Source organism: Panthera onca, chromosome D3, assembly GCF_046562875.1.
Source record: "Panthera onca isolate mPanOnc1 chromosome D3, mPanOnc1 haplotype 2, whole genome shotgun sequence".
NCBI lineage: Eukaryota > Metazoa > Chordata > Mammalia > Carnivora > Felidae > Panthera > Panthera onca.
Window position 1 is genome coordinate 75,239,418 of NC_138350.1, and position 25,489 is coordinate 75,264,906.

A 25,489-nucleotide genomic window follows, 5' to 3' on the forward strand; every position below is an offset into this window, starting at 1 on the left:
GCCCGCAGCCTCGACGCCCGCCTCGGCGCCGCCGGAGCGGCCGGCGCGAGCACCGCTTCGCCGCGGCCAACAGGTCTCCCGAGTCTCTCCCGAGTCAGGGGCGTCGCCGCATCTCTCTCGCAGCCGGGGCAGCCGGACGCCCTTGGAGCCCGAGCTCTCCAGAAGCGGCCAAACCACCTGTGCCTGGCCAGGCCCGGCCCCCGGCGCGGGTCCGAATGGCCCGCGGGGACCGTGTGCCGCTCCTCGAGCCCCCACGGCCCCCACAGTAACTAAACAGCCTCGTCTGAACCCTGTGGTCGGCCAGAGTTGCTTTTTCTTACACGTTTGGAAGCGAAACAATTCGAAATTCCTAAAAAGTAGCATCGAAGCGATTTTCCAAAATAAAACGCTCCTGAAATAATCTGACTGTGCTCTATTACTTCTGATCGTGTTACCTTGAAAGATCAGCTCAGACTCACTCGGTCATTTAATTACTTTCCGAGCTAATATGCACGGAAACTAAAAAATATATACCATGTGATTTCTTTTAAAAGAGATAGCCTGACTCGCATGAATATTTTAAACCCCTCGATTGGTTTTGTTAGTTTTCAAATAGATTATCTTTAGAAATCGGAAATAATATTTCTCAAGTTTAAAAGCTGGCTAACTCTTGATTTTTCAGTACTCTGTGCCCTTTTTCTGATTACATGGTAGCCGAGACAATTGAAATTACACAAAAATTTTTAAACTCTCCTATTTTCCTAGAGAGAGGAAGTGCTAGGTATTTGTATTAATGCCTAAACAATATTGAATCCTCAATCAAAAGTGGTTCTGTCCAGAGCAAATAAATGATCGTCTTAAGAAGGTAATAAATAAAAAGCGATGCCCGTGTTTAGTGTCTCAGGGCAACTTGAAAACAGCTCCACTTCCAGAGAGTGAAATTTGTCCTTTTTACCATCAACTGCAACTTTTGCCTTCCCTTTGAAAGGACAACAAAAAGATTTCACGCACAACTTGGCCTGAACAAAAGGACCTCACGCCAGTTTCTCTTTTGTGGGGTGACAACTGGAGGAGAGAAAAACTTTATTTTAAGCATACACGAATTGTACTGTTGGAAACCCACTGTTAAAAGAAAACGCGACTGCGGATTCACACAGCTCAAAACCGACGCTACAGGGCTTTGGGGGAAAGAAATCATAGGACAGGTACGGAAGGAAGGCCGGTGAGCATAAAACTCATCTTCGTTCTCAGGCTAACAAGTTGCTTTATACAAGCGCAACGTTCTTGTAGAGGAAGCTGTGTTCCTGTGAGAGCCGTGCTCCAGGCTCCTCGCTTCCCCAGTATTCCCCCAGAAAAAAAAAGAAGAAGAAGAAGAAGAAGAAGAAGAAGAAGAAGAAGAAGAAGAAGCAGCCCTCTGATCTCTACAGTTTCCAATCCTCAAATTCCCCTTCACTTTTTGGAATTTCATTTTCCCCAACCGTTAATTTTTATCTCCCACCAGCTTCTGCACTGGGAGCAGCCGCGAAAACAGAACCGAAGGGTGGCCCCAGAGAAGGTTGTAAGGTGGGCCCCGAATTCGGGGGAAGAAAAATATCCTGGGCAATCCCAGCACTCAACTACGGCGACAGTCAGCTTCTGTCCGTCTCAGAGGCCCAGGCTCTTCCGCCCAAACTCCTCCCGCGAGGGGTCGGGAAACCGGGAGAGGGCAAGACGGGAAGACGGAAATGTGTGTGTGTGCGTGTGTGTGTGTCCTTGAGAGCACAAAACTCCAACAATCTCCTATCTGTGGGAATGGAGGGGGAACGATCAAGGTCTGCAGACCTAGTCCCAGTCTTTCTTTAAAACTAGGCAGGTGGACGCTCTAGCAACTTAGACCTGCGGAGTTCGGGATTCTGGCTGTCGCTGCTCTTCCAGACCCGCAGCCCCGGGAGCAGGTGCTAACTTTCTTCCGGCTAGGGGGGGTCTCCTCTTCCTTCCCCCCGCCCCCAAGCCCGCCCACTCCCCGCGCCCGACTACTGAGGCTGTGGTGGCTTTTGCCCCAGCCCAGCCACCGCGCTGGATTGGCCCCGCAGCCACGCTCCCCACCCTCGAATCCAGGCACTGCTCTGGGGGCCCCGAGAGAACGCTCCCCCAGCTGCCAGAACTCTTGTGGCTTCATTTTTCTTTTCCTAAGAGGCCAGCCGAGTGTGGGAAGAACACTAACACACTCCTAGTGCTCCTCCACCCCGGCGCAGTGTCGACCAAAAAGTTAAGGGCCGTCCCTGGCAGCTTACAAGTAAACTGGCTTTTCCATTTTTAACCAGATCGACGCAGGGGAGACGAGAGTTCAAGAAAAAGGACCCGTTTTGCCTCACCACCTAAAACACTTAGGGGGGAAAAAACAAACAAACAAACACCTCTCCTAGATTTAACTGGAATCTGCAGAGTTTCAGAGAATTTCTGAGCTGAGAGGCAGAAGGGAGTTAGTGGTGCTGGGCTTCGGTTTTAGTTTTTTTCTCCCTGTGCTCAACCAGCCTGCGCTTTCGGGCAGAATAAAATTGAAGCTAATGGAGATATCAAACAGAGCCACAATTCCGAAGGCTCCTTTTTCCGCCACAAGCACCCACCGTCCATCTGCAAGTGTAATCACAGAGACTTGCGGTGTCTTCATCACTATAGGCTCCGGAAGAAAAGGGGGGGGGGGGCGGGGAGGAGAAATTTCTCCGTCGTTAAAAGGAACCCTCTATTATCACATTATTATTTGTGTATAGCAACATAAGAATTTCCCCCCTCCTCTTAAAATTCTCCCACAATATTGAGACAGCATTTGTTGTACGATTCATACAAATGCTTGAGGCCTTTCTGGAAAACCATTACCATTCAATGGCTAGAAAATTGCTCTCCTTCCTTTAAAAAAAAAAAAAAAAAAAAGGCTCAGCAGCAGCTACCACGGACAACAAAAACTTTCTCCTGCATAATCCTCGCCCACGGAATGACAAAGAAATGATATTGACTTACCCCTGAACGGATGAAGTGTTTGATAAGGGGGGGACTTTTCTGAAGATTTCTTTTCGGGAGCTGCACAGACAGCTGCAATTCATGGGCGACACTGATTGCCAGAAACGCTATGGATTGGCATGGGGTCTGCAGCTCACAGATCCTGATCAATACCCCTACACTCACACGCCAGATGGTTTGGGGAAGGACAAAAATAAAATAGTCCAAATCAACCCACCATTATGTCTTTTTGTATTGCTCTGATAAACCTAGTTGCAGCACAAATGTGTTCTGCCCAACACAAAACCTTCCTCAGCATTTTGAACATTTGGGTAGAAATAAACAGCCCCCCCTCTTCTTGGGATTTGGGCTGTGGTTACTGTTTTTAGTAAAAACAAAGCCGTTGGGCCCCCTATCCAGATTGGGTTTACTTGTAGTCTGTTTATTTTAATGTGGGTTTTTTTGGTGAATAATTTATAGGGTCTCTTTTAATTGAATGTTCACCTTTCTCTCCCTCTCAGAGCCTAAAAAAAATTTTTTTAATGTGAAAACACACATGAAAAGCTCTGACAGTAAAAATTTCCAGTCTATTCCCATAATTGTTAACTAAAGTTTTTTTCTTTTATAATGCACTAGCTTACATTTGTTGTCAAAGCTGCATTTTATTTACAGACTTCTTCTTACTCATTGAAGTGTCTGATTTTGAAGAAAATTGGACCTGCGGATGTGATATGTTAAGAAACGGATATCCTAATCCTGATATAATGGCTGGTACAACCGTCCACGTTTTAATAGTCACGAACTAGCACTCCTGTTACCATATTTCTGCAGTCTATTTGTGAATCAAATGCTGAGGAGAGGAGGGAAAAGGAGCGTAACTTCAAATTAAAAAAAAATTCTGAGTTACACAACTTCTGAAGGTTAGAGTACGGGTGCTAAACAAGGGACAGTCAGAAAGCAACTCTTCCTTTTATTTGAGAAAGAAACATCAAAGATATTTTGAAACACACTTGAAAATCTTATTAAAACTGATATTCTTAAAATTATCTTCGGGTAGAAAATAAATTTTTTTCCTTTTTAGAAAGAATGGGAAAGGGCATGCAAGACTAATTTAGTAAAAATTAAGATGCTGACTAAACATGCACATTAATTTTCCTTTTAAATGGGTTTTAGGTTGAAATACAAAACCTCAAACCATCATTAAGAAAAACAACGTGAAAAATCTGCTTTAATCTAGCCCAATGAAATTATACACAAAGAAGCCAATACGATTTCATGATTTCCCTGAGATCGCCAATATTGATCGAGGGAAGGGGGAGGGATGGTGGGAGAGAGGGAGGAGGGAGAGAGGCAGGGAACAAGGCAGCGAGAATATGCAACTCACCTTTCAACTCTCCAGCACGTGACTGCTCCCAGGCACACCAAAATGCAATTCCCAGGAGCAGATTTATCTTGGTAGCCTGGTAAATGAGTTTATCATTTTGAAAAATTATTTTAATGGAAATCTACATATTCAAGTTTCTGTATGGAGGCAGTGCCTACTCAGGGTCCCAGCTCGGGGTCATTGGCCACTCCTTGAGCTTGGAGCCGGGGCAGGGAAGGCTATGTTCAGCTTTGGGTCCCATCAGACAGACTCTTGCCCCAGCCTTGCTTCTCTCTTGCCCTATTTCAGTCTCTGAGCACTCCTAGACCAACAAGAGGTTGCACTCTTGTGAACTTTTGTTCAACTCGGTAAGTTTTCAAACATTAACTGTTGCAAATAATCCCAAATGTCCAGCTGCCATTTGGGGAGTGAAAAGAGAGACAGTAAGAGAAGGTTGAGGGGGAGAGGAAAGACAGAGAAACAAAAAAAAGCAGTTATTTTTACCTGTCTAAATTCGTGACATTCAAGATGTGAGCAGCTAGAAAAGTATGTCTAGCAAAGTAGAGGACCGTCCACTTTCTTACCCAGGCTTTGATATCACAGAGCAGAAGCTACTTGAAAGAATGATGGGCAAGGTATTGGACAGACCTCAATAAAGTTGATCTATGAATAACTCACTGTACATTCATGTGACAGGATGGTGTGGGAGGGGGTGGATTTTTTTTTTTTTTTTTTTTTTTTTTTTTTTTTTTTTTTTTTTTTTTTTTTTTTTTTGCTCTGTAGCTAGAAGGGAAAGGAGGGCAGCCGCAAAAGGTCACCAAGACTAAGAACTAGTTTCCAAATGAATCAAACCTTTCTCTAGTACCAGGAAGACACATGCAGTATCTCAGGCTGTGTCCTTGTTTTCTTATCAAGTTTTCTCTAACAGCTGGAAGTGGTTGGAGGGGGCTGTCTTAAGGAGACCCCCTGCTCTTCTTTTGACAGCTGATCAAAAGAAAATAGGTCACGCTTCTCAAACTTATGTCCACCCTGTCCTTAATTACTGTCTCTTTAAACAAAGGCAACATCTGCGCAACCTCAGCTAGCTTGAATCTTCGGAGGCAAACAGAGCGCAACCTGCCTTAAAAGAATCTGTTACTTTTAAGGGTTTCAATGCTGGGTAGCTCCCTGTCTTCAGCCACCCCTCCACCCCCACCCAGGCCTCAGAAATCTCCACCTCCTTTCTCCGCAGCTCCACTTCCAGTCCCCGACCCAGGATTACCAAACAACGGAAATTCTGGATAGACGAAGGTGCACTTTTGAAAGCTGCGGCTTTCGAGCGTTTTAAAACTCGCCAGGATTCTTGTCTTTTCAGAAACAAGTTTTGGATACACAGATATCGGGCGAGAGTCCGTGTCATCTACCCACAGCCGTAACCTGAGGTGTTCCTTTCTAGGGATTCGAGAGAAGCGTGTGTGTGTGTGTGTGTGTGTGTGTGTGTGTGTGTCCGCCCGCGCGCGCGCCCGCGCGCGCGCGTTAGGAAAAAAATCTGCGGGTGTCGTCCCGCAAGGTTTACGTACTCCCTGCTCCCAGGAGTTTGCTCACTATAGGCATCGGCAACAATCTTGCCACACCGCCCCCCCCCCCACTTCTTTCCAAGTCGCTAATGGGGGGAGCATTTGGTCACCTTGAAACCTCAGCTCCTAGAGTTCTAGTTTTGTTTTGCAATCTAACAGGGCCCTTCTGAAGCCTCATAACTGGGAGATTTATGGGCTCGCCGGGTAATTAAATGATGTTATTGTGTTAACTTTGCTTGGATTACGGTGGCCCGCGCCGCCTGTGGGCTTGCGAAGCTGACCGCAGCTCCTAGGCGGCGAGGGCGCTGGGGTTCCTTTAGCCCAGCAGATTATGCACGCCCCGGTCTCGGGGATCTACCCAGCATTAGAATACTTAAGCGCCTGCATTTTGAAAGCCTAAACTACTGCCCCCCAGCTAGAGACGCTTGAGGAAGTGGCTTGCTGGGAGACTTGGGTTTGTTTTTAAGCCAGTACGTTCTGGCTTTCTAGCCTCCAGAAAAGCTTTGGGGTGAGGCAAGGAGAACTAAAGCAATGCCCTTTTCTCCAGATCGCAGCTGCTCAAGAGGGACACAGCGAAGCATCTTTAGCATAATTTCTCTCCCTCGCTCGCACTCTCGCCTCTCTCTCCCCACTACCCCCTCTTCCCCTCCCTCCCTCTCCTTGACGTTCGATTCTAGTGGCAAAGGAGGAAAAAAGGCACAGAGCCGTCAGCCAAACCTGAAAAGCACAGCCCCGCCCCCTCCTCAGCCATTGGCAGCCGCAGTCGGGAGGCCCGCCCCCCAGGGCAGCCGCGTACTTGGAGTGGCTGTTCGCCGCGCCCATCGGGCGCGGCCCCGCCCCGGGTCCGAGAGGCTAGGTTGGCTGCCCCGGCGAGCGGCAGAGCCCTTCTGGACAGCTCCCGCTCACCCAAACAGAAGACGTCGGCGCCGGAGCGGGCTCGGACATGGCGAGGCAGCGCGCCGGCCCGAGCGGTGGGGCCCGGTGATCCCTCCCTCCCTCCCCGCCCCCTCCCCCTTCCCGCACGCACGCCCCGTCCGCCCCCACCCCGCCCCCACCCCGGGCGCGCCCGCCTGCCCGCCCGCAGCCCGGGGCGCACACCCGCACGCACGCTCCCCCTCCACACACTCACGCACTCCCGCGCCCTCCCTCCGCTCCCGCGACCGAGCTCCGCCACGCGCGCCTTGCCAGCCCGCCGGCCGCCCCCGCCGCCCCCGCCGCCCCCGGGCCCCGATGGACTGAATGAAGGCTGCCTACACCGCCTATCGATGCCTCACCAAAGACCTAGAAGGCTGCGCCATGAACCCGGAGCTGACAATGGAAAGTCTGGGCACTTTGCACGGGCCGGCCGGCGGCGGCAGCGGCGGGGGCGGTGGCGGGGGCGGCGGGGGCGGCGGCGGGGGCCCGAGCCATGAGCAGGAGCTGCTGGCCAGCCCCAGCCCCCACCACGCGGGCCGCGGCGCTGCTGGCTCGCTGCGGGGCCCGCCGCCGCCGCCAACGGCGCACCAGGAGCTGGGCACGGCGGCAGCGGCAGCGGCGGCGGCATCGCGCTCGGCCATGGTCACTAGCATGGCCTCGATCCTGGACGGCGGCGACTACCGGCCCGAGCTCTCCATCCCGCTCCATCACGCCATGAGCATGTCTTGCGACTCGTCCCCGCCCGGCATGGGCATGAGCAACACCTACACCACGCTGACGCCGCTCCAGCCGCTGCCGCCCATCTCCACCGTGTCGGACAAGTTCCACCACCCGCACCCGCACCACCACCCGCACCACCACCACCACCACCACCACCAGCGCCTGTCGGGCAACGTCAGCGGCAGCTTCACCCTCATGCGCGACGAGCGCGGGCTCCCGGCCATGAACAACCTCTACAGCCCCTACAAGGAGATGCCCGGCATGAGCCAGAGCCTGTCCCCGCTGGCCGCCACGCCGCTGGGCAACGGGCTGGGCGGCCTCCACAACGCGCAGCAGAGCCTGCCCAACTACGGGCCGCCGGGCCACGACAAAATGCTCAGCCCCAACTTCGACGCGCACCACACTGCCATGCTGACCCGCGGTGAGCAGCACCTGTCCCGCGGCCTGGGCACCCCGCCTGCGGCCATGATGTCGCACCTCAACGGCCTGCACCACCCCGGCCATGCTCAGTCCCACGGGCCGGTGCTGGCGCCCAGCCGCGAGCGGCCACCCTCGTCCTCGTCTGGCTCGCAGGTTGCCACATCGGGTCAGCTGGAGGAGATCAACACCAAAGAGGTGGCCCAGCGCATCACCGCCGAGCTGAAGCGCTACAGCATCCCACAAGCGATCTTCGCGCAGAGGGTGCTGTGCCGGTCTCAGGGGACTCTCTCCGACCTGCTCCGGAACCCAAAACCGTGGAGTAAACTCAAATCTGGCAGGGAGACCTTTCGCAGGATGTGGAAGTGGCTGCAGGAGCCCGAGTTCCAGCGTATGTCCGCCTTACGCCTGGCAGGTAAGCACAGAGGGTCTCTTGGAGCCAGGCTGCTGTGGAGAGGGCTCCGGGGTTCTTGTGGCCCCAAGTCAGCGCGCCTAGTCTCGGTTCTTTCCCCCTCTTCACTACGCACTTCCTATTTTCTCTCGAATTTCTTTCTTCTACTGTCATTTCCTCTTTCTCCTCCCTTCTTCCATTTCTGTTCTTTTTCTTGTGCATTTTCTTACTTCTCTCCCCCCCTCCTGTCTTCCAGCTTTCATTGACCGACCCCCCCCCACCACCACCACGTGTCATTCACCCTCCCCTGAATGTGCCAATTTTACCCTCCATTTCTGACCTTCTCTACTTGTGGGACAAGGGACGGGGGGTATGCAGTGTTCACTAGGAGCCTTCTCTTTACAAGACTCACAGAGACTGAGGATTGGCCTTTTTCAAAGCCCTGTGCACTTGAACTCTTGAGACAATACATTTCAGTTTTCCAGGCTGCCTGGTCCCCCTATTTGGAGGCAGTTGAGGGGTTTTGCTCTTCAGAATGGAAAAAAAGTCTGCGTTCTCCTCCTACCCATCATAGCAGGAAAACTTCTTTAGTTATTAGCAGGAGTCACAATCTTGACCGCTGGGGAACGGGTGGCTAGGTTACAACAGCGCTTCCCAAGCGCAGCTCGGGCCTTGGGGTTGGCGTGGGGAGTTTGTGACCGAAAGAGCCGGCTTCGGCCAGTTCCCACGTCTCTGCCTACAGAAAGGGGAGGGTGGAAGGACGAAGGGTGGGACTAACACATTCGCCTCTACCAGGATTTGGGAGAAAAAACAAGAATGCAGAGCTCCCTGACGAACTCGCGGGCCAATCTTGCCCGGCTCCCAGCTTTTGCTGGGATTTGCCAAGGTTTGGCTTGGCTTGGAGAGAAGCTAGGCGCTCCTGAAGAGAGGTGCTGAAAAATTAAGATGCAGGTTAGTTAATGCATCTTGGCCACCGGCTACAGGCTCCGCCTTTGCATTAAGCGGACGCTGATTGTGCGCTGTAGCGCGGCTGCGGGGAGGGCTGGCGGCCCGCGGGAGGGGACGGGTCGACGCGCTGGTTACATTGTTCTGGTGCGGGCTTGGTTCTTTGTGCCTCCTCTAGCGGCCGAGCCGCGAGGTACAGCCCTCTATTGTTCTAGGAGCAAGGATACCTCCTGTGTAGGCGGCGGGAGCGAGAGAGAAGGACGCAGCAGTGGCTGCGACTGGCACAGAGTTGCGCGCTTTTGTGCGCACAGACCCAGCGCGGTGCGCGTGGCAGTTGCGCTGCCCCCCTCCCCCCAGGACCTAGCCGCCGTCCCAGAGAGGCAGAGGTTCACCGCGCCCCACTGGGGAGGACACAGAGTACCCTACTGCAAGTCCGGATGGGCAGTTTCTCTTGCACTGGGCCCATCTCTCCAGATCGGTGGGCTACCAAAGGGGACAAATCGTAGTGGCAGTGATTTACATGGGTGCGGGAGGTGGCTTGTGCGTTGTGTGCGGCCAGCACGGTTCGGAGCCAGCTACATACAACGCGCTTCCGGAGCCGCAAGCTCAGGCTTCCTCTCCCGCTCCCTGGGGCTTTCCCCGCACCACTGAGCCTGACTTATGGGGTGCACTCTACCGACGCCGGATGGGGCCGGGGGCGTGTTCACCCAGGCTTGGGAGGGGGCGTTTCCACTCTGACCGCCTCCGCCTTTGCCGGCTGCTGGAGGATTCTGATCTTCAAGCAGTAATCGCCCCACAGTACTGATTTGAAAAGGTAAAAAAACAACAACAAGAAGCAAACAAAAAAACTAGCTATCCCCCCAAAAGCTTCCCTAAATCGATGGACTCCTAATACTTTTGTGTGGGTTTACTGATCTTTCTCTTTTAGCTTACTCTTCATTCTCTCCTACAATTTTCTCCTATTTGCTCTTGGTTCCTGGGAAAGATTGAGCAATGAATAGAGAGCAGCGGTGAGAAATATACTGGAGGCTTACTGACACTTCTGAACAGTGTGGTGCCCCTTTGTCTTAGGCCCGAAAACACCCCCCTAGCCCCTCTCAGGTAATGTCTAGCATAGGCTGGCTTCCTGGGCACAGGCGACCAGAAGGAACGTGGCAGCTGGAGTGGAGGATACAGTTAAAGGCAGGATGACATCTATTCAATTCCAGACCATCTCAGAGCGCTGCCGCCCCCTCACGCCTGTCCAGCAAAGGACAGAGCTTTTAGAAAGAAGAAAGAAAGAAAGAAAGAAAGAAAGAAAGAAAGAAAGAAAGAAAAGAAAGAAAGAAAGAAAGAAAGAAAGAAAGAAAGAAAAGAAAAGAAAAGAAAAGAAAAGAAAGAAAAAGGAAAGAAAAGGAGAAAGAAAGAAACCATGTGCCTTATGCCCATGTATGTCTGAAAGTGATGGGGCAAGTAATCCTTTATCTGTTAGCCCTCCTCAGCTTTTCCAGTGGCTCAAGCATTGCTGGGGTGAGAGAGAGTGTGGCGTGCCTGGGGGTCTCCAGTCCCACCACCTACCCTAGGAAAATCACGGTGCGGGCATACTCCTCGGAGGCTGGACTCCGGAAGCGTGGAGGCTTTCCTGAGAAGGAGCCCTGAAGCCACCTGCACAGGAGACTGAAAGCCTCCTTCGGCGAGTGGGAAATCCTGCTGAGGACCCCGCTTTGCTCAAGCATTCAAATGTGTGTCTGTTTTATTACCCCGAGTTGAAAAGGGACAAGAGCTTTAGCCTTTTTATCTGGCCATTTGATCAGCAACTACAAGTGTGTTGAGTGGTTATTATTACATAGGAGGCTTTTCAGTTTGGGGTCAGTAGATCAGTCTCTTCAGACACCGACGCAGAAGCTAGGACTGGTAAGTAGGTATTATGTGCTCAGGAGCGCTAGGGGACAGGAGCAAATGGAGAAGAAAAGCAGAGGCCTTCTCGCCAGGAATATCGATCGGAATCCCCGCAGGGATGCCGCTGAGGGCCCACACGGTTCAGCTCTGGGGTTAAACAAGCCCAGTGGCTCCACAGGGCTGCTGAGGCTCACTGCCAGGCCAGAGCCTGGGAGAGCTGGCTCCTGCCTCCCCACCCCCACCCCAGCTCACCAGAACTAGGCCCCATTTCTCTCCCATAATCTCCTTTTAGTTTCCCTTTCATTTTCTCATTTTTGACCCCTTTGGGTCTTGCCAGAGGCCCAAGCATACAGGGATTTGAGGGACCTCAAAATTAAGGTATCTGATTCGGACCAGCTCCTGCAGATCTCACCTTTAGGTGAAGCAAACCCAGCACAACAGAAGCAGGTCCTCCCTCCACACGTACCTGCCTCCCACAGGTCTATCTCCTCCTTGCCAACTTACTTGGGTGTATCCACACCCGAGGGTGGCATTTCAAAGGTAAGGGAGAAGACATCAGGGAAACTCAAATTGCCCCAGCACTACGTTTCAGAGAAACAGACTCCAAGTAAACGGTTTCGTTGGGAAAGGGTGGCCAAGGCAGCAAGTGGTTGTAATCGCACCCACTTGGGCCTCGTTGGCAGTGGTTCCAGAGGCAGGCTCCTGAAAGGCAGTTTGCGTTACCCCAGCAAGATGCAGCAAGGACAAAATCCCGCGGATTTGAACCCAAAGATTCCCTGGCTTTGAGCCCAAGAAGCCTCTGAACCAAACACAAACATGAAAAAGGAGGGACTGAAAAAACCCAGGCAAAAACTGGACGGGCGCCTCTCAGAGGAAAATCGAGGCTTTCCTGGCAGGCGAGTGGTCTCCTCCAACGCCCTGAAGACAGAGCAGAGCCTCTGAGCACTAAGGTTTGCACCTTGCAAGGCGGCCTGCTAGGAACCTGCCACAGTTCCCGGTGGCTGACAGACATAAGGCCTTCTTCAGACAGCAACTCCCAGCGGCCACTGTAGAAGCAACTGTGTTCTAACGGCCGATGCCTTTCACCAACCTGCTATCGCATCGTCTGGGCCACCTGACGCCTGCAGCGGCAAAGCATGGCCGGGACAGTCCCCAGCGGCTTTTGCCAGGAGCACCACGGGCATGCGTGTCTCCTTTGGCGCGGGGAAGTCTTGGGCAATGCTGGCCGACCGGCATGTTCTAAGCGGAGAGGCGGGGACCTCATTTTAAGAGCCTCACACCCCAGTTCCCTCCGGCTAGTGCGACTCCCGGCCCAGGTCAGCCCATTTCTCCCCGCAGTTCCGATCCGAGCTCTAGAGACCGAGCGCAATCCCCGTCCGTCCATACGGAACACAAGATGTTTTCGCCTGCTGGCTCGTCGGATTAATAATTGAAAAGCAACTGTTCTTGTGTGGTCAAGTCCCGGGTGCCTGAAGAACACCTTTCTAACACGCGTTAGGGGGAGCGGGAGCGGGAGGAAAAGGCAGGACTCGAGGGAGGGTAGTGAAGCCGAGCGGGAGAAGTAGCCCAGGCCGCCAGGCGCCCTCGACGCGAGCGGCTGTGCATTTATTTTTATTCCAGGCTTTCCACCGTGTGGTTATGTCACTTTCTCAAACAAATGTGTATATGGAGGGAGATCGATGCTGATAATGTTTAGAAGATTAAAAGAGCATTAATGCTGGCAACAATAACGTAAACGTGTGGACCCAGATCTCATTGATCTGGAACCTGATCCGGCGCGTTTCCAGTAAGCCCGACGGCGCGCTCTTCCCAGCAGAGCGCTCGCCAGCGCCCCCGCTCCCCAGCGCCCCGTCTCCCCGGCGCTCCCGCCGCGCCGCTTTCCGGGCTCCCGGCGGACCCACGGGTCGGGCTGCGGCTTCTCCACCGCGCGGCCCCAGCTAGCCCTTTCCCAAGGCTTTCTCCAGTCGCAGAGCTGCTAGCCATCCCCGTGGTCCCCGCGCGCGCGCACACCGCGTTCTGAGCTCTCTACGGAGGGCTCTGTAGGTGGCTGAGTCCGCGAAGGAACTGCACCGGACGCGCCGCCGAAGCCCTCCCAGCTCTCTCGTTCTCGGGGGACCGTAGCGGCCCCCGGCGGATCAAACACTGTCCGGCGCAACTTCTTTCTTCCATCTAAACCCACCCAGGAAATTCGACCTCCCTCTCGATATGCGGAGACGACCAAGCCCAACTTGGAAACGTCTCTAAAGCTGCCTGTTAAATGCGCAGCTTCCCGATCCTCGGATCCCTTCGCACCCTTCCTTGTTTTCATTAGAAGGGAACATTCGCACTAAAGTGTTCTTACTCGCAGACGTTCTACACTGATGCATTAGTTGGGCATTCAAATGCGGCCCCGGTGACAAAGGCTTGGGCTTCATCCCTCAGAAAGGTCTGCCTTGGGCTAATTAGGTCAACCGGGGAAGAACCTTAGCTCCTATACCGGCTGGGGCAGGAAGGTAAGAAAATCAGACTGGGGAACCCCACCCCACCCCTTCCCACCAGCTGGAGAGAACTTGTGCTCTGAGACTCGGGTCAGAGGTTTTCCCTGAGGCACCTGCAGTGACTGAAAAAGAAAGAACTTTTGAGTTCTTCCTTCCTTCCCCCCCTGGAAGATGTCCACGCTGTGCCACACTGCTCCCCTTGCCAAATGGTGGCTTATTCCAGAAGGAACACTAAGGTGAATTTTACTGAAATTCAGGGTGAAAGAGCTTGGATGGTAATGGAGGGGTGCAATAGGAATTAAATTGTTCCGGCTTTTTGAAATTCTCAATCCTCCAACCGGTGAAAGCTAAGTTTTTCTTTCAAGAGGAGGTCTCAATCTGGAAGGAAAGGAGTGTTTTCCTTCCTTTGCCAAGAATGAAATGGGGGAAAGGAAGAAGGAGAGAGAAGAAGAAAAATCTTTCATTGTTCTGCTTTGAGGGGTGCCAGAGGGTGAACTGGTATTTCTTTCTGTCATTCCCAGAGACGGGGTTCCCCTTCTCACCAGTGGACTTCCTTAAAGAAGGGAGCTTTGGTATAGCATCTTGATTCCTAGTCAGGATATATCTTACCAGCCCCCCCGCCCCCAAAAACACATTAACGTGGGTCACACGGTCATATACAGAAAACAAGAATACCTGAGCGGCATCCTTCAGGTCGGGAAGACAACTGCCCCCCTCCCCAGAGGCCCCACGTGAAGAGCTCCTAGGTTCTGGGAGGGGTGAGCAGGCTTAGACTCTCCTCCATACCCATCTTAGAATCCCAAGAATAGGGCAGGGATTCTGGTGAATGGTGAGGGTAGGGCAGAGGGGAAACTGATTGCCTCAGATTTTGTCTCCAAGAGGAAAAATGCTTTACCTCCTTCTAGAGCCACATCTGCCCAGCGGTAACAGGGTCTGAACCCTGAGGAAAGGAGAGCCTGTTTTGCTTTCATCTTTAATCTGAGACTTTATTGTCAGGTCACTTCTTGGTTTTCTGGCCTTTAGAATCTGTTTCTAAAGGAATATCAGAGGAAAGAGGTTGAAGGAAGAAAGTACTGGACCCCACCACACTACAGCTGCTGGCTGGTGTTGGCAGAAACTGTCTTCAGGGAGAGTGGTAGCATGAAGGGGAATCCCTGGAGGAAGGAAAACCTCAAAGGAAAAGCAGAGAGATTTCATTTCTGGGTTCTTGCCAAAGGAAGGGAAATGAGAAGGGAATAAATAGAAATAATTGCCTGGATGAAGGACCCTGAGGAAAAGGGTGAGTATTGAGACACCCTGGGCCTTAAACTTTATCTGTGGACTCTCTGGATTGTCCTCGCCCCTGACCATCTCAGAGGTGCTCTGCCCCCCCCCCCACCTGGGGAAAGTCATTTCCTCCAGGGGACACGTTTCTTGGTGGACAAAGAGAACATTATGAAGAAGCCTACTGGGGTCATTTATGCTATCAGGTGCAGAGCCTGCTCAAGATAGGCCAGAAGCCCATCAGCACCCCTCACCACCCACTCTGTTTCCCTACCCCACTGCCGTGCTTTTGGGAAAGGCTTTTTGTTTTCCAAGTCTCACTCAAGGCAACAACTGAAAAGTGTGCATAGGTTTCTGTATCAGCCCATCTGGTGCCAGACAAGGTGCAGGATGGGCAAGGCACAGAGGCAGGCTGTCGACATGCATATAGAGATCGTCTTACTTGGGAAGCAGGATTCCTAGAACTTGTGTGCATTCTTTATGAAAAACTGTCCCCACGCAAATTGCCCCGGAGGGAAGGGAGGCACTGCATTCCACCCTGATGCCTCTGTTGCCATTTGAAGATCCATTACTCTTCTGCAGAAAGCAGACTTTGTTTGGGTTGGAAGCACACCTCCAACGTAATTTAATCAGCATTGGACTTTGGCTCATGTAATCAAATATACATATACTTTCTCCTGCAGGAAGAAAAATAATTTCTCTGTAACTGGTATTGACTTGAAGTCATGTAATCTCTGGAAAGCATCACACTTTTAAAGGGAAAGGTAAAATTAAGGGGGAAAGAACCCACAGTTGTAGTGGTTTGCCTTGCCATTGCTAAGAGAGCCAGTTACCACCTAAGAAAGGGCTGCTCCAATTTTAGATATTTCATGCCAGCTGCCTCTGTGTAGTCAGCCTCCCACATTTATATATAGCAGGAACCAGGGTTGACTGGCTCACCAGATCCTGGGAATCTTTGGGCTGAGACATCCTTGGAGGACCCTATTCGATGTTCCACAGGCGGCAGCAGCAGCAGCAGCAGCAGCAGCAGGCTCTCAGTGGGCAGCCAGCCCCCTTCTTTAACTGCGATTGGTAGCTATTGCCAGCCCACTCCCTACTCCACCCACAGGGCCTTGAGCATGAAGCCCTACCCTAGAGCATCCTCCCGGAGCGATCCTGGACTCCCCACCCTCCGGGCGAGGCTCTGGGCTTTACCCAAGTTGAGTCTGTTAGGGAATCTGTTGTAAACACAGATCCATTGATTTGCATTTGTCAGAGAGTAAAGTTAAACCAGTGAAAAGAGAAGCCCTTACCCTTTTATGCAGGGCCAGGGAAACCTTTCATATTGATCCTATTGATCCAACCTTTCCCTTTAAGGAAACCACATAGTTAAAGACCCTCGTTCAATAGATTTACCCTTCGCGCTTGTGATATTCCTTTAAGTGTTCTCATCTAGGATAGCTGGGCATTAAGCCCACACTCCAAACCAAACAAAAATGAAAAGGAGGGTAGGAGGGGAGGGGTCAGGAGGCAGAATTGTGGGAAGTGAAATTGAACCAAACTGAAATGTGTAATGACTCGGTTGGAGATGTTTTTCTCATTCTTCTAAGATGACACGCAGGGTTAAGAACAAAATAGATGCACTTAGCATCTCTCTCTCTCTCTCTCTTCCACAAAAGAAAATCTGTTTATATGCTAGAGTAGCAGTGTTTCAAGAACATCATTTTCTACTGTAAAATTATTTCAATCAAGCCACTAGCTGGGTTCATTCAAGCTCATACTTAAAAGCAGTTAATACTTCCATAAAAATTATTTTGCTTCATTTATAGCAAATCAGGAATACAATAGAACTGTCCCCAGAAATGCAATATTTTGGACTATGTATTTGAGCGTGGACACTGAAGTCACTTCAGAAGAAAGAGCGCTTGGAGTTTTGTGTTCTGATAGAAGTGGGTAGAAAACAGACTGATAATAAGGTAAAACTTTTTTTCTTTTTTCTTTCTTTTTTTTTCTTTTTCTTTCTTTCTTTCTTTCTTTCTTTCTTTCTTTCTTTCTTTCTTTCTTTCTTTTTTTTTTACAGAGCAGTATAGATGGAATAGGAGTTGCTAACTATTGATCAGTATCCCTCATGTTTGCAGATATGAAAATGAAAGTCCCCTTTGTTTCCAGAACTGTTGGTACAATCCATTTCATTTCTTCCTTGACCCTTTTTTGTTCTGTAAATAATCCATGTCTGATTTTATTTTCAACATGGTACATGCATTATTCCTAATTGGCTAGCTTTTGGGTTGTGTTCAGACATTCATGTTTGTTTTCTGTGATTGAAAAATATTAATGATTCCTTAGGTGAGCTAATGTATTTATCTGCTGAGTGAGTTCAAAGGGCAGAGTTCAGCTATGGTTCAGGTTAATTGAACAGGAAGCAGTGAGCTCTCTGGGCTGTGTTGAGCAAGGGACCAGTCCCTTAAAATATCACACTCAGCAAACACACAATTTCACTGTCCTCATCGTGGAGTCTGATGTAAGAGGCTCAGATCAACTCGGATTGCCTGTTTAAAAACCCAAAGCAAAGCACAGCAACTGCAACAAGCCCTCAGAGTCCCCCTCGGGGAAGAAGAGTTTTCTCATTGGCTAATTGCTTTATTGGTAGCACTGACCTGCAGAGCAGCTGCAGGGGCCTGGATGAAGGCTTAGGCCTCATAATAATGTGCTCCATTAGAACAGGGCAAGGCATTTTTTGTTTACTCAATTGGAGCTCCCTGCAAAGTGCCATTAACCCCAGCCCAATCGTGTGTGTGCTGCAAAAGCCAAAGGTCACACCAGTCAGGCTGTAGGCAGAGCCTGCTCTGCCCTGGTGGGAGGGAGGGGGCATCCTGCTGGCATTGCCTTCCCCAAGCTTGGCCCAGCCCTATAGGCCCCTCCAGGGCTTTGACCACAGCAAGCAGTTGCACAATCTGTTTACATTTCCCAATTGCTGAATCATGTTATTGATGATTAAACAGTTCTGATCTAAGCACCATCAATCACACCAGAAAAAAAAAAAAAAAAAATCCTCCCACTGACCCTCTCTTTTCTATTTATGTTTTGTTCATTGTGCATTACAGTAAACAGAATTGTGCAAACAGTGCTTATTAGCAGGAATATAGTCTGGATAAGTGCTTGGATCAAGAGGAAGACAGACCTGCAAACATGGCTGGGGGTGGGGTGGAGGAGTTCTTAGCAGAAAGAAGGTTTGAGATGGAGCCCCAGCATAGTCAGGGCTTCTACAGAGAGCACCTTGAGCTAGAGTGCCACCTGCCGGGAGTCTTCTAACTGCAATAAGCCTTGCACCTCCCACAAGGCTCAAGCCCCTTCCTTTACTTTGTTCCTCGTATCTGTGTCCCCATTCCTCACCCTCCTGACCACTACCCACATTTCCCTAGGAATTTCTTGCAGGACTTTTTCCTTTTTCCCTGGTACTCTAGCCTCTGCCTCTCCTAATTCATTGGTTCTGCTGTGATGGGTAAGGTGATTTGCCCACTCGGCACACTGAAGTAATAGTCTCCTCTTTCTTGGGAGAGAAGGGGTGGAGAAAGCAAAAAATATCTGTGGGAGAGAAGAGGAATGGTTATTATGTATGTAGGAGAAATGCCTCAGTTGATGGTGCCAGTGAGAACTCTACCAACTGTAAGGTGCTCTGCAAAGGTAATATATTGTACAAAGGAGGGGAGTGGGAGAGAATTAGTACTGGCAGGGAGGACATCAGGAAAGAGATATGCCAAATCAGCGAGCCAGAGGTGGGCCTGTGAAATCCCCTGGGAAGAAAGAAAAGTGAACCAGCCGTTTTGCAATTGCAAAGAAGTGAGCCAGTGAGCTAGATTTGGAGCCAAACTGTGGAGCTGACCGTATCTCTGTGGGCAGCAGCTTTTTCCAGACTCGCCTCACATCGATCTCGGCCCAGAGCCCCTGGCTGCCTAGCGCCTGTGGGTGGGTTGCCGCCTCCGCGCCCGACGCGGGATTCAGCACCACGAACAGCGCCACGGAGCGCCCCAGAGACTGCCCGCCTGGGCTGCGGTCTGAGCGAGTTTCCATCTCAACCCAGAGAAGAAAAATGGGTTCCTCTACTCGGGTTAAATTCAGGCAGGACCCTGAACAGTAGCTACAGCTCTGTAGATCTCGGCGCCCCAGACAGAACAGGGCTTCAGATTTTCCTCTCGAGCCCCATGGCTTCCGTTCTCTGTGTGAGGTCACCGATAATAGAGCGAGAGGAAGCGATGCCAAGTCAGAGGACAAAAGATGCTAAACGACCCTTTCCTTCGGAAGAGGAAGAGCATTACCTCTGTTGGGAGGGCTGAGGGATTGAACTGTTTTTCCCCATGTTACTAGCTTGTGCAGACACTGATTACAGCTCTCAACAAGATATTTTAGATTTGGGTTTTCTTTCCAGGTTTACAGTCTAGTTGCCCCACACAGGTGTACACAAATGGATGCTTTTTCCCCCTACCTACATGCTGATTTTTGAAAACATGGTTTTCATTATATTGAACAATATTCTCACATTGTATCAGCACTAATGTTGCAGGGAGAGCCAACTGAGGGACATCACTACCTCCAATAAGTCTTGAAACTGGGTTCTATTTCTTGAGATCCATGTTTGATGGGCTCCCTTTAAGAACCTCTGCACCACTCTCTGGGCCAAGGGTTGAGTCACTTCCTCTAGGTCACACAGTGGAGACAGGTGGGCCTAGCCAGGGTGAGAGCTGACATTAGGCACAGACCCCTGACTCTGGCCATTTTTTAATCAGTTGCTCTGCTTTCTTTGTATTTTTATTCCAGAGAAAAGAGACAGATAGATGGGTCCTTACGGTCTATAATAGGGCACAACTCACCTCTCTTTGGATTTCTAGTAAAAATATGGCCCTTGACTTCTCAAAGCTAATTAAAATGAAACTTTTGCTTTATTTTAAGGAATTTTAGTTGAAGCCTAATTTATTGCTAAAGTGGTTTCAGGGAGGTCAAGCACAGGAACAGACAAGTGTATCCACTTTAAAAGAAAGTCAAGGATGTGATATATGAGACTGTCTTCCTTATGACAATTCATCTTCAAATTCCAAGTGGCTCTTGCATGAAAATACAGTCCAAAAAACGGAACAAATGTGGTAGAGCATTCACTGCCAGTATTAAAATAGAAAATAATTTTCTTTGTTCAAATTTTGCCGTCAGAATGAACAGGAACATGTTTAAATCATATCTAAGAACTGGTTTTAAATCTATTTGATAAACATTGATTAAAGCAGTTTCTTCAAGCCGCATGATCCTCGAATTTGCAGACATGCATTTCTTAGTAGTTGTTGGGTTACACCATCAAAACCTTTTCCAGTAAAACATGGATTTGACAGTAAGCAAAACCTTTTTTTTCCCGTCTATTTTATATGCATCACTGCATTTTATTAAAATAAGACAGTAAATTCTGTGAGGGCTTATGCCAAATGCATTTCTTTTACAGTGAACTCAGTAAGTGAACTTTTCCAAAGATGTTTCCACAAGACTACAATGTAAACAGGACCTCTCCTAGTCTCTTTTGATTCCAAATACTAAAAAATGGGTGGGGTAAAGAACTTTTTTGCTTTTCTGAAACAATGTAACAGATTCCCAAATCTATGATATTTTTCTTGGATTTAGTGGTCTCCTAATGTATACCAGAGTCCACTTCGGTTCATGGTCAAGGCACAAGAGTGGATTCTTCGTTCATCTCAATGTGTAACCTCTCTTCATTTCTCTTTCATTCTTCTGCAAAGGAAGAGACAGTTTTCCCGAGGCCAATTCCTCAACCTGATTCTGGGCCCTTGTCCCTCCTGTCCTCTCAGGATCCAAGACTCACCTGTGTTTATACCCTCTTCCTCTCCATTACCATCTTCCCATCAGCATATTTGTGCTCCTGTTCCTCTTTTTAGAAAACGCACCCCCCCCCCTTCCAACACACACACACACACACACACACACACACACACACACACACACACCTGTCCTAGCTTCTCTTCCCTCTCTTCACTCCTGGAGTTGCATGAACTCTGTGTCTGTTTCTCACCTCCTCCTCCCAGCCCAGCTTTGTGCAGGCTGGTTCTAGCCACTCCTGTTTACTAAACCAGCTCTTGAGCAGTGTCACTGTTGAGGTTCTTGTAGCCAAACCCAACGGGCGCCTCTCAGTTCTTATTTTAACTGGGCCTCTCCTCAGCATTTCGCACACTGCTGACCACCCACATCTTGAAACCCTTTCTTCTCTTGACTTCTGAAATAATACTGTATACTCTCTCATTTTGCTTATTAGCATCCTGGCCACTCCTTGCGGTCTCCTTTCTGGGCTCTCCTTGATTTGTCCATCTAGCTCAGAATCCTGGCCTAGGCTATTTTTACCCTCAACATACTCACTCTGGAAGATCTCACCCATCCAGTTACCATCTCTTTATGCTGAAGACTTCTTGGTGTCTCTCCAACCCTATGTGTCTCTTAGCTCCAGGTCCTTATTTCCTTCTGCATCTGAATATCTTTGCCTGAACATCCTCAAATGTAGTTTACCTCTTCTTTTATCCCCTTTCAGTAATATTACTTTGTACACAGAATCTTATGCCAGAAACTGGGAAATCAACTCAGACTCTTTCCTTTTCCTCTTTCCCCTTGAGTCGACCATACTAGCCCCGTGGATTTTACTTCCTAAATATCTATCTGTCTCTCTCCATTACCTGTGCTGCTGCCCTAATTGGAGCCATCCCAACTTCAGCAGCCTCCTGACTGGTCTCCCTATCTCCAGTCCTGACTTCTCCCATCCATTTTCCAACTTAAGCCAGAGTGGTTTTTCTGGAACCCAAATATGACCACATGACACCATTATTTAAAATTCTTTGTTAGCTCCCTGTGACCATCGGATGAAGGTCCAGACCCTGAGCAAGATGTACCGGCGCCTATGTGGACTGACCCCTCCTCACATATAGTCTCATCTCACATCGTCTCCATTTCACTCTGCTCTGGCCATACTGTACTATTGCCAGCAACTCAAACACATCAGGCCATTCCTTTGGCAAAAAACACTTCTTTTCTTACTCAACTAACTTGAACTTAATTTCAGATCTTGGTTTAGATGTCCTTGCCTCTAGGAAGTCTTCTCTAGTCTCCTCAATTGGGATGCCCTTGGACAACCCCTCCCATTGCACATAGAACATAAACAGGTATCACCTGATGTGTGTCTTCCCACCAAAGATTGTAAGTTCCAGTAGAGCGAAGGTTGGATATATTATGTAATAGACAGCCAATAAGTATCTGTGAATAAACTAATAAATACCTTTCTTTTATATGACACTGTTTCTTCTCACTTACTCACCCAAGTTAGTGGATGGCATTTTGAAACAGAATCATCATGGGAGCGCCTGGGTGGCTCAGTTGGTTAGGTGTCTGACTTCGGCTCAGGTCATGATCTCGTGGTCTGTAAGTTTGAGCCCTGCGTCCCGCTCTGTGCTGACAGCTCAGAGCCTGGAGCCTGCTTCAGATTCTGTGTCTCCCTTTCTCTCTGCCCCTCCCCCACTTGTGCGCGTACACGCATGCTCTCTCTCTTGCTCTCTCTCAAAAATAAATAAACATTAAAAAAGAAAAAAAAGAATCATCCGTGTTGGTGCATCATTTTGGAGCAGTATTTCATATTTCACAGTATCAAGTTCTCATCATTGTCATTATTCTCCTAAGCTAAAATAGTACAGGTATATGTGAGTTGTAACAGGAATCTTGAAGTGGGGTTGAGTCTTATCCAAAGCTTCAGATTATTACCAATGAGGTGAGGAATGTAAAATGACAGTCACCAGACAACTAGAATAGGGACCTGTTTTACCAGTTGACTCTGGTACTCCAAGGTAACCTGCTTCAGTCAGGTCATTTTTCTTGCTATTCTGCTCATATGTTGTCCTCTTTGCCATGACTATGTCTTTGCGCACTCTTTTCCCCACTACTTGGAATGCTTTATTTTATGTCTCTTTCGGTCCCTTCCCGGCCACCACTGATCTTCCTTCTCTAGAAGTTCCCAGCCTACTCCAGTCTCTTCGTTTCTCTTTCTTTTCTAAATTCTGGCTGCAATCATCCATTCCAAACTGCATAGCAGCTTCTTAGCTATGGTCTTACCCCACTCTCTAGACCTCTTCTAGGTCTCCCTCCAACTCTGGAGAGGAGATATTACATCCTGTGTCTCCCACAGCTACTGGTCCACAGCTGACCCCATAGTAGGCATTTTTTTCCCAAGTGAATCATTTGATGGAATCCTGCCTATCTTTATGGAATCCCCTAATTTCGGTCACTCTTGCAGGGAATAGGTTGTGTAGATTGACTTATATTTGGCATTCTTTTCTAGCCTCTACTCTTCAAAAATGAATATTCTTTTCTATAAATATTTTGATTGTTGACAGAAATTCTTGCTTACATAACCAAAAATAGATTCCTATGTCAACCCAAAATGAGAGATAAGCTAAATACGGAGGAAACAGTGCTCATGATGGGTCAGTTAATTCCAAAGGTTGTTCTACTTCCAGACAAAGCCAAACATTTTAGAACATTTACATCTGCAAACACATCAGCAAATCATAGGGACTGGTTTCCTCTATTCAGTCATTTTATTTGCCAGTAAACTAAACTTGAGTTAAAATGGCCATTATCTGATATACTGCAAATTCTTAGATTATTGATTTAAATTTACCTATAAAGAAAAAAGCCAGAGGTCAACATTTTTGTATTCATAAGTTTATCCTTTTCCTTTCTCATTTCCTTATCTTTTGGCAAATGTGTACATAAGCAAAATTACCTGAGATCTTTGCAACTTAGTCGTTCAGAAATTTCCAGATGTACCAGTTCTGCCTACACAGTACTGAACTAAGTAGTTAAGAAGGGGGACAAAAATAACTTTCTTAATCTTTCATTTTACTGGATTTTTAGGATTTAAGTGAGCAAATCCTCATTTACCTTTACAATATCCATATAGGATTGAGTGAAAAGAAATTTTATTGTCATCTCAAGTTTAGTGGGAAATTGAAAGTAAGATAATTTGCTATATATCTTATGTGGAACTTATTTATTGCCTTGAGATGTTTTATCTTTTTTACAGCTATGTTTTGACATTCATATTACATGAATAAAACACTAAGAAGACCAAACATGTATAAACAGAATTTAGTGTTAAAATTAAAACATTCCAGACTTTTTTTTTTCCTGATGAGTTTAATTGAATGCATTGCTGTGCTGCATGATAATTAGGGATCCTCAGTAACCAGTTGACTTAAGTGACTGTCATTCATGTGCCTTGCATAGCCCAACCAAGTTTCTGTTGACACAGAGGCAGAGATAGACAGGTTGGGCAGAGCAAGAGGAAGCTCTGGGGCCTGTCTGAAGACCTCCCAGTAGGGGCCAACCTCTTCTCTGGCTGGAGCACTATGACCTGGCACCAAAGACCACACATTGTCCTTTATTTCTTCTGCCTGGTGCTTTAGCCTCCTCCCCTGCCATCCTCCCAAAGGAATCAGGTTGGACCCAGAGGAATCAGAACAGCTGAGCTCACCCCTCCCTGACCTGTTTTCCATCAAGAGCTTTGGACTCAGGCTTCCATAGGCAGATTCTGGAAATTCCATTAAAAAGGGCAGAGTGGGGAGTAGGTAGGTGATTGGATTGGAGGGGAAAGGAATGAAAATCAACAGGATAAATAGGTGGGCTTTTCTGCTATAACTCATACCAACTGAGGAGCCCAAGTGTTCTGCCTCCTTAGAGCTCTGAAATTCCCTAGGATAGGCAAATCCCTATCTCAGGTTGGTGAAGAGCCTCAAGCTAAGAAGAGTGGGAGTCTATGGCAGGTCCTGAGAACAGTGTCTGTACTACCCAGATCCTTCTCTCCTGAGCTATTGGGAAGGGGTTGGAGGCACCAAAAATTCTTTTTTCACCACACCTTCACCCAGCTGATCTTACAGAGGTAGGAGCAAGTTAGTACAGTGGGGAATGAATGGTCTTTGCTTTGGAGTCAGACAGGCTTGAGTCTTGTTTCTAACTCTGCCATTTACTAGCTCTAACCCAACTGCTCTGAGTCTCAGAGCAGGTATCTACCTTGGAGAGCAGATGTAAGTATCAGAGAGGATCTGTATAAAGTAGCTGTCAAGTAATAGGCTGATGGACTGTCTACAGGACTTCCCCACAGAATCACTTACTTGGAGTGGTGACCTGAGGGACAAGATGACTTTGGATGTTGGAGAGGGGTTGCAAAAGGATTTTATTGAAATTCTATTATATGCTATGTATCAGTTACCTACTGCCGTAACAATGCCAAGTAACAAACCATCTCCCAAACTCATGGCATTCAACAATAAACATTTTTTTTTCTCTCAAATTTGTGGGATTCAGTTGATCTAGGCTGGTCCCTGCTAGGCTTGCTCATGCATCTGTGGTTCAGCTGGCTTGATCATGTGTCTTTGGGTGACTCTGCTCCACACGTCCCATCCTTTTCTGGGACCACTGTAGTGGCCTGAGCATGTCCTTTGCATAACAATGGCAAAGGGGAAAGCCCAAGCAATAACATACTCTGCAACATACCATTGGGGAAAGTGAGTCACATGGCTGAGCCCAGAGACAGAGTAGA

At 48.9% G+C, this 25,489-nt stretch overlaps 1 protein-coding gene across 2 annotated transcripts in view; it reads left to right on the plus strand.

Moving 5' to 3' along the window:
• Nucleotides 1-6,707: 6,707 nt before the first annotated feature.
• The window catches only part of ONECUT2 (one cut homeobox 2), a 45,804-nt gene continuing 27,022 nt past the window's right edge, over nt 6,708-25,489 (plus strand). Inside the window, exons 1-2 of one of the 2 annotated variants that reach the window (XM_060613952.2) lie at nt 6,708-8,341; nt 16,689-16,835. In XM_060613952.2, the coding sequence (XP_060469935.2) occupies nt 7,114-8,341; nt 16,689-16,816 (1,356 nt within the window). In that variant the 5' untranslated portion in view covers nt 6,708-7,113 and the 3' untranslated portion in view covers nt 16,817-16,835. The remainder of the gene's footprint in view (nt 8,342-16,688; nt 16,836-25,489) is intronic. The other variant, XM_060613951.2, reaches the window with a different exon arrangement.